This window comes from Ranitomeya variabilis, chromosome 2, assembly GCF_051348905.1.
Source record: "Ranitomeya variabilis isolate aRanVar5 chromosome 2, aRanVar5.hap1, whole genome shotgun sequence".
Lineage (NCBI taxonomy): Eukaryota > Metazoa > Chordata > Amphibia > Anura > Dendrobatidae > Ranitomeya > Ranitomeya variabilis.
This window is the reverse complement of record NC_135233.1, coordinates 599,696,014-599,704,428: the sequence shown is the minus strand read 5'-3', so window position 1 is coordinate 599,704,428 and position 8,415 is coordinate 599,696,014. Positions and strand designations below refer to the sequence as shown.

The window sequence follows — 8,415 nt, the reverse complement described above, 5'->3', positions numbered from 1 at the left end:
GCCTGGGAAACGTTCCCACGCTCGAGTTCATATGAGGACATCCAGCAGAGGGCGCATCATCACGACTCAAGGTAACTACAGGACATTCCCCTGCATTACATTCATTCACAACATTTTACAGACAGGAGCGACTGCATTAGCACAGCTCCTGGCTGTAAAATGATTTAACCCCTTCAGATGGATTTACATCGTGGGACTGACGGAACGACGGAAGGTATGGAATATTGTTGTTTGTTTTTTTTTTACTTTATTTCAGGTGATAAGGGTCTTCAGGTGGATTAAGAGTCTAATAAAATATTACAACAACCTGTGTCTTTATTTCATTAAAATACTTTTAAATAATGCGTGTTTTATTAATCATTTCGTACTATTGGATTAATAATGGATAGGTGTCATAATTGACGCCTCTCCATTATTAATCTGGCTTAATGTCACCTTCCAATAGCAAGGTGGCATTAACCCTTCATTACCCCATATCCCACCGCTACAGGGAGTGGGAAGAGAGTGGCCAAGTGCCAGAATAGGCGCATCTTCCAGATGTGCCTTTTCTGGGGTGGCTGGGGGCAGATGTTTGTAGCCAGGGGGGGCCAATAACCATGGACCCTCTCCTGGCTATTAATATCTGCCCTCAGTCACTGGCTTTACCGCTCTGGCGGAGAAAACTGTGCGGGAGCCCACGCCAATTATTTCCGCCATTTAACCCTTTTTTTTTAGCAGCTACAGTGCCAAAATTTTGCACATACACACTACTAACATTAGTAGTGTGGAATATGCAAAAAAAAAGGGATATGAGATGGTTTACTGTATGTAAACCATGTCTCATATCCTGTCGGGTTTGGGAAGGAGAAATGAGAAGCCGGCAATTGAATTACCGGCTTTTCACTAACACCGCTGCGTATTTCTCGCAGGTCACACTGCTGGTCCGTGTGTAATCCGTATTTTTCTCGCCCCCATAGACTTTCATTAGCGATTTTTTTGCGCAATACGGTGACAAACGCAGCATGCTGCGATTTTCTATGGCCGTACAAGACCGTATAATACGGATCAGTAAAATACGGCAGATAGGAGCTGGGCCATAGGGAATCATTGGGCCGTGTGTTATGCGTATTTTACGGGTGTATTTTCTGCGCTCATACGTCTGGAAAACTCGCTAGTGTGAAAGTAGCCTAAGGCTGCCGTCACACTAGCAGTATTTGGTCAGTATTTTACATCAGTATTTGTAAGCCAAAGCCAGGAGTGGGTGATAAGTGCAGAAGTGGTGCATATGTTTCTATTATACTTTTCCTCTAATTGTTCCACTCCTCGTTTTGGCTTACAAATACTGGTGTAAAATACTGACCAAATACTGATAGTGTGACGGCAGCCTAAGATTAGGGTTTGTATTAGATTAGGGGTCTGTATTAGTTTAGGGGTCTGGTCTGGGGTCTGTTAGTTTAAGGGTCTGATCTGGGGTCTCTATACATTAGGGTCAGGTCTAGGTGAGAGTCAGCATGTGTTGGGGGCCATCTCCACTACTTGAGATCCATGTGCTGTATATAGAGGCTCCTGCTGTCTGTGGTGACACTTGGTGTTAGCTCAGGGTGATCCTTGGCCTCGGGGTCACTGACAGCAGAATGTGACACGTGACCCCTCTCTGACACTGCACTCACACGGTGACGCTGCCTTGTGACCACCTGACTGTCCGGGATGACGTCACTGGCGCGGCCTGTACGTCCCACGTGACTCCTCCCTATTTTCATTCAATTGTAGGAGGAGTCACAGAATAGAAAGCTTTTTACCGCGGAAGTGACGTCAGAGAAGGCCCCGCCCTGTTGTTGTTGTCGTTGCTGTCTGTGCTCGGGAACATGAAGTGGATGTTCAAGGAAGACCACGCACTGGGTGAGAGGCCGGGGGCGGCGGGAGTCCCGACAGCTGATCTGTCACACTGTGCTGCCATGTCACGACAGAGGACGAGGTCATGTCCCCCATACACTGCAATGTCGCCCCCCCGTCCTGTGTATTATACCCCCCTCCCCCTGTACATTATATCCTGTGTATTATACCCCCCTCCCCCTGTACATTATATCCTGTGTATTATATCCTCCTGTCTCTCCCCCTGTACATTATATCCTGTGTATTATACCCTCCTGTCTCTCCCCCTGTACATTATATCCTGTGTATTATACCCCTGCCCCTGGACATTATATCCTGTGTATTATACCCTCCCCCTGGACATTATATCCTGTGTATTATACCCTCCCCCCTGGACATTATATCCTGTGTATTATACCCTCCTGTCTCTCCCCCTGTACATTATATCCTGTGTATTATATCCTCCTGTCTCTCCCCCTGTACATTATATCCTGTGTATTATACCCTCCTGTCTCTCCCCCTGTACATTATATCCTGTGTATTATACCCCTGCCCCTGGACATTATATCCTGTGTATTATACCCTCCCCCTGTACATTATATCCTGTGTATTATACCCTCCTGTCTCTCCCCCTGTACATTATATCCTGTGTATTATATCCTCCTGTCTCTCCCCCTGTACATTATATCCTGTGTATTATACCCTCCTGTCTCTCCCCCTGTACATTATATCCTGTGTATTATACCCCTGCCCCTGGACATTATATCCTGTGTATTATACCCTCCCCCTGGACATTATATCCTGTGTATTATACCCTCCCCCCTGGACATTATATCCTGTGTATTATACCCTCCCCCTCGACATTATATCCTGTGTATTATATCCTCCTGTCTCTCCCCCTGTACATTATATCCAGTGTATTATACCCCTGCCCCTCCCTCTGTACATTATATCCTGTGTATTATACCCCTGCCCCTGGACATTATATCCTGTGTATTATACCCTCCCCCTGGACATTATATCCTGTGTATTATACCCCTGCCCCTGGACATTATATCCTGTGTATTATACCCTCCCCCTGGACATTATATCCTGTGTATTATACCCTCCCCCCTGGACATTATATCCTGTGTATTCTACCCTCCCCCTCGACATTATATCCTGTGTATTATATCCTCCTGTCTCTCCCCCTGTACATTATATCCTGTGTATTATATCCTCCTGTCTTTCCCCCTGTACATTATATCCTGTGTATTATATCCTCCTGTCTCTCCCCCTGTACATTATATCCTGTGTATTATATCCTCCTGTCTCTCCCCCTGTACATTATATCCTGTGTATTATATCCTCCTGTCTCTCCCCCTGTACATTATATCCTGTGTATTATATCCTCCTGTCTCTCCCCCTGTACATTATATCCTGTGTATTATATCCTCCTGTCTCTCCCCCTGTACATTATATCCTGTGTATTATATCCTCCTGTCTCTCCCCCTGTACATTATATCCTGTGTATTATATCCTCCTGTCTCTCCCCCTGTACATTATATCCTGTGTATTATATCCTCCTGTCTCTCCCCCTGTACATTATATCCTGTGTATTATATCCTCCTGTCTCTCCCCCTGTACATTATATCCTGTGTATTATATCCTCCTGTCTCTCCCCCTGTACATTATATCCTGTGTATTATATCCTCCTGTCTCTCCCCCTGTACATTATATCCTGTGTATTATACCCCTGCCCCTGTACATTATATCCTGTGTATTATATCCTCCTGTCTCTCCCCCTGTACATTATATCCTGTGTATTATACCCCTGCCCCTCCCTCTGTACATTATATCCTGTGTATTATACCCCTGCCCCTGGACATTATATCCTGTGTATTATACCCTCCCCCTGGACATTATATCCTGTGTATTATACCCTCCCCCTGGACATTATATCCTGTGTATTATACCCTCCCCCTGGACATTATATCCTGTGTATTCTACCCTCCCCCTCGACATTATATCCTGTGTATTATACCCTCCCCCTCGACATTATATCCTGTGTATTATACCCTCCCCCCTCGACATTATATCCAGTGTATTATACCCTCCCCCTGTACATTATATCCTGTGTATTATACCCTCCCCCTGTACATTATATCCTGTGTATTATACCCTCCTGTCTCTCCCCCTGTACATTATATCCAGTGTATTATACCCCTGCCCCTCCCTCTGTACATTATATCCTGTGTATTATACCCCTGCCCCTGGACATTATATCCTGTGTATTATACCCCTGCCCCTCCCTCTGTACATTATATCCTGTGTATTATACCCCTCCCCCTGGACATTATATCCTGTGTATTATACCCTCCCCCTGGACATTATATCCTGTGTATTATACCCTCCCCCTGGACATTATATCCTGTGTATTCTACCCTCCCCCTCGACATTATATCCTGTGTATTATACCCTCCCCCTCGACATTATATCCTGTGTATTATACCCTCCCCCCTCGACATTATATCCTGTGTATTATACCCTCCCCCTGTACATTATATCCTGTGTATTATACCCTCCCCCTGTACATTATATCCTGTGTATTATACCCTCCCCCTGTACATTATATCCTGTGTATTATACCCTCCTGCCCCTCCCACATTTATATATTTTTGTTCTGTGTATTTTCTATTTGTGGTGGAAGATAAATAAGTGACGCCATTCTTGTAGATTGGGACATTTGAGTCTCCGATAATTCTCCGGGGCAGCGGTCACACGTCTGTGATATCAAGTCACCGGCTAAGATCAATAAGCAACCCTCGTGGGTCTCCGCCCCTTCTACCGAGCCCCTCCAGCCTGCCTCGTGCCCCCTCTCCTGTTCTTCCACCCTCTCTCATTTCTCCTGGCTCGCGCCGCCGGTCATGAGAAGGCCTCACTCGGACATTTCCATTTCTTAATGAAGCGTTACACAAAAATGCTTGGTCTGAGACTTGGGCCGCTCGGTATTCATTGCCCGGGGGGCCTGAGCCCTCTCCTACTGTCCGTCGGATAGGTGGCGACATAGACTTTTCGCCCCACCTCTCTTGCACCCGTACTCTCAGGACGAGGATCGTCTGCCCCGACTGAGATTGATGTGATCAGTCACTGGTCATGTGATGTGCACCCCCAGCTTATTGACCCAAATTTGTCTTTGACGGTCAGTTAGATAAACGATAAAGTATGACGAGGGAGAAGTCCGGGTTTATTTTGTAAGTCAAATGTGGGGGGCTACGGGCTTGGATAAAAAAAAAAAATCTTGTGTGGTGCCCCCTTTCTATTTCTTATTGTTCATGAAGTGGATGTTTCATGTCCCCCTATATCTGTCTGTTTTGTGTGTGACAAGCTGCTCCTTGTTACTATCTGGCCCAGGGAGCAGGTGCCTTGTGCCAGGTACATCGGGGCCACGCACCTGTGCAATCCCATGAATAACCTGCCATGTCTCACTCCTAAAGAATCTCTTGTCGGCGGTCGCCCCACATTCCTGCCGTGCGGCTCACTTGTCTGGTGACTCCTCCGTCATCTCCCAGTTATTATGTGGATTCTTTCCTGAGTCTTCCTTTATTCCTATTTTTTTTTTTTTTTTCAGAACACAGGTGCGTGGAGTCGGCGAAAATTCGGGCCAAATATCCGGACCGCGTTCCGGTAAGTTGTGATGTTTCCTGCGAGGGCTCATCCATTATTCAGCACTTGCTCTATTAGAGCTGTATATAGATTGCATTGGGTACAAGCAATAATTCCCCTCTTATCTCCATGTACCAGAATCTGTTTGAGATTCCATTATCCCATAGTCTTAAAGGAGACCCTACACTTATCAATAATACGTATTATTGCTACCTGGTGTAAATTGTTTTTTTGTACTCCATTATCCGGTGCTGTTTTGGTTTTGTTCCTGGGACTTTTTGCTCTTGTATATGCTCCATTTCTTTTATATATAAATCTAGTCTTGTTAGCCAAGTGGGTGTGATCCTCAACTCTTCTCTATTGGTAGCTTTTTATGACCACACCCACTTTGATAATGCAAAACATACAGAGGTCCCACCAAAATCGTTAGGTTCGACCCATTTTCATGTAATGGATATGGTCACCAAAGTGGCCCCTCACTTGTGCAGATCCTCTGTTATTCCTTCTGGAAATGTTCCCAATAAATCGAGTTGTCCTTATCAGTATGGGACATTTAGTGGTGACTACTCCTCCATATACAGTGATAATTCACAGCACTAATATGACTCGTGCACTTCCCAGGTCATCGTGGAGAAAGTATCTGGTTCACAAATTGTGGATATCGACAAGCGGAAATACCTGGTCCCCTCTGACATCACCGTGGCTCAGTTTATGTGGATCATTAGAAAACGCATTCAACTGCCTTCAGAAAAAGCCATCTTCCTGTTTGTAGACAAGACTGTGCCTCAGTCCAGGTGAGATGAGGACGACATAATCGCTGCACATGAGAATGACTCCTAACACCCAGCTTGTGCCGCATGTTGGGGAGAGCACGCACCATGGGTTGTGCCAAACATTGTGCACCACGGTGGGGCGCTGCACATCATGGTGAAGGGCGCGCGCTGGGGAAGTGGGGTGTCTCAATGTTTAGCCAGGTTATCCCCTTTAAAAGATACTGATTGCATCTCTGTTGTGCCACACTGGAAACAATGCGGCTCCTGGCCTGGCACATTGCCGATGGGGCACTTGTCATTAAAGTATCCCCCCTTGGTGTTAAGGTACCTACACATCTTAGATCGCTGGGGGCTGAATACTAATCCTTTGCCGACTCCTCCATAGTTCTGTGGGGGGTATTGAAGGGTGATAACAGCTAGATTGGTGGGAACTCTCACACTGATGGCTGCACGTCCTGCACTGAAACGGTGCGTGCTGCCGCTTCATTCCAAGTTCTGGACCGTCACACTCGTTATTCATCAGACCCCAACAATCTAGCAATTGTCACTTGTCCTGTGCATGGGAGAGAACTTGGAATATCCCTTTTAAAGAGGTTAGCAGATTTCCAGATATATTAACAAGCCGTGGAAATCAGTCTTATCAGTGTCTAATCAAATGAAAAAGCCAAGGATTGATCCCGTGAAACGACAGTGTGGTTCAGTAATTTTTTTCCTGTCTTTTTCCCCTTCAGTCTAACCATGGGACAGCTGTACGAGAAAGAGAAAGACGAGGACGGCTTTTTGTACGTGGCGTACAGCGGAGAGAACACGTTCGGCTTTTAGACGCATCAACGGCTTGTGAATCTTGTAAATAATGTCAGTGGTTTTAACATGATGTGTAAGTCTCCATCCCGTAGGATTAGATGCATCTTAACTGGACGCCTTCTTTTGGTTTTCTTTTCCACGTCTTGTCCTCCATCTTTGTCTAAATATATATATATATTTTTTTTTTTAACGTAATTTATTATTTGTGCTTTGTGAAGACGTCACTTTACTGCCAAAGAGGCCGGCGACGTGTCAGAAGTTAGAAATCTGCAGCCTATTTACTCTGGCAGTGAAGTGGTTAAGTAATAGTACTTAGGAAGAGGTGGGGTCCGGCGACCCCCGCTAGTAGCATTCATCATATAAATAGGTTTTGGATTTTGTTTCCATGGTTCTGTCATTTGCTGACCTTCGCTATAAGACACAGACGATTAGTGATTGATATTGTAATCAGTAATTACCGGTATGTAATCTTCACCTTTACAAATTCCTGCAAATAAAACCATTCAGTCCATAACTTCTCGTTTTGACACAGTAAGGAATTATTCACACTATACATTTTACATCTCCAGACCTCAGCTATGGTTTATGGCAGGTCCGCTGAACGATGGTGGCAGCCTGTGGAGCTGTCCTGGAAGCGGCACTTCCCCTTCTTCTACTCAAATGTATTTGTGCCTTTTAGACACAAATACATGAAAACACTGTGGAGCTGGGACAGGAGCTGCGCTCATCAGTCCTTCTCCCCGGTGTGCAGCAGCGTGATGAGACGTCGCAGACAAAGGTAAGTGCTCCATCAAGGAGCCGAAGACTGAATTCAAAATCATTGTGGATGAGATGGGGAGGGGGTTAATGTTACTGTGAAGACACATAATTGGGGTGACCATTTTGAAAGGGGGCATAGTTTTGTTCGAGGTGGTGGTGGAGGGGTACCTAATTCAAAGGGGCAGTGTGGGGGGTATATTTTGCAGAGGGGGAGTACTGTCTGGTGAGGGACATTTTGCAGAGGGGCAGTACTGTCCGGTGGGGGAACATTTTGCAGAGGGGCAGGGCAGTAATGTCTGGTGGGGGAACATTTTGCAGAGGGGCAGGGCAGTAATGTCTGGTGGGGGACATTTTGCAGAGGGGCAGTGCGGTTTCATGGGAGACATTTTGCAGAGGGGCAGTGCGGTGGGTTATATTACGCAGGAAGCACAGGCGTGCAGCATGGGAGATCTTTATGGGGCAGTATAATGATACTTAAATTTTCAAAAGCACGGTGTCAGGAATCGCTGCTGAAGACGAAGAGCAGGGAAGTCTGAAGATGAGTTCCGAGCATGAAATCTCTCCATGGTGTCTGTGCTACATG

General features: G+C 45.9%; 1 protein-coding gene across 1 annotated transcript; it reads left to right on the top strand.

The window, feature by feature from the left end:
• The first annotated feature begins 1,756 nt into the window (after positions 1-1,756).
• Positions 1,757-7,587, top strand: GABARAPL2 (GABA type A receptor associated protein like 2). Its single transcript, XM_077288580.1, has 4 exons — positions 1,757-1,878; positions 5,462-5,517; positions 6,118-6,290; positions 7,001-7,587. Exons 1-4 carry the CDS (start codon positions 1,845-1,847, stop codon positions 7,089-7,091), a joined length of 354 nt encoding a protein of 117 aa, XP_077144695.1. The 5' UTR covers positions 1,757-1,844; the 3' UTR covers positions 7,092-7,587.
• Positions 7,588-8,415: the final 828 nt, after the last annotated feature.

Coding starts and splice junctions, on each gene's coding strand:
- GABARAPL2 (XM_077288580.1), top strand. CDS start 1,845: ATGAAGTGGATGTTCAAGGAAGACCACGCACTGG. Junction 1,879..5,461: donor CAAGGAAGACCACGCACTGG/GTGAGAGGCCGG, acceptor TTTTTTTTTCAG/AACACAGGTGCGTGGAGTCG. Junction 5,518..6,117: donor AATATCCGGACCGCGTTCCG/GTAAGTTGTGAT, acceptor TGCACTTCCCAG/GTCATCGTGGAGAAAGTATC.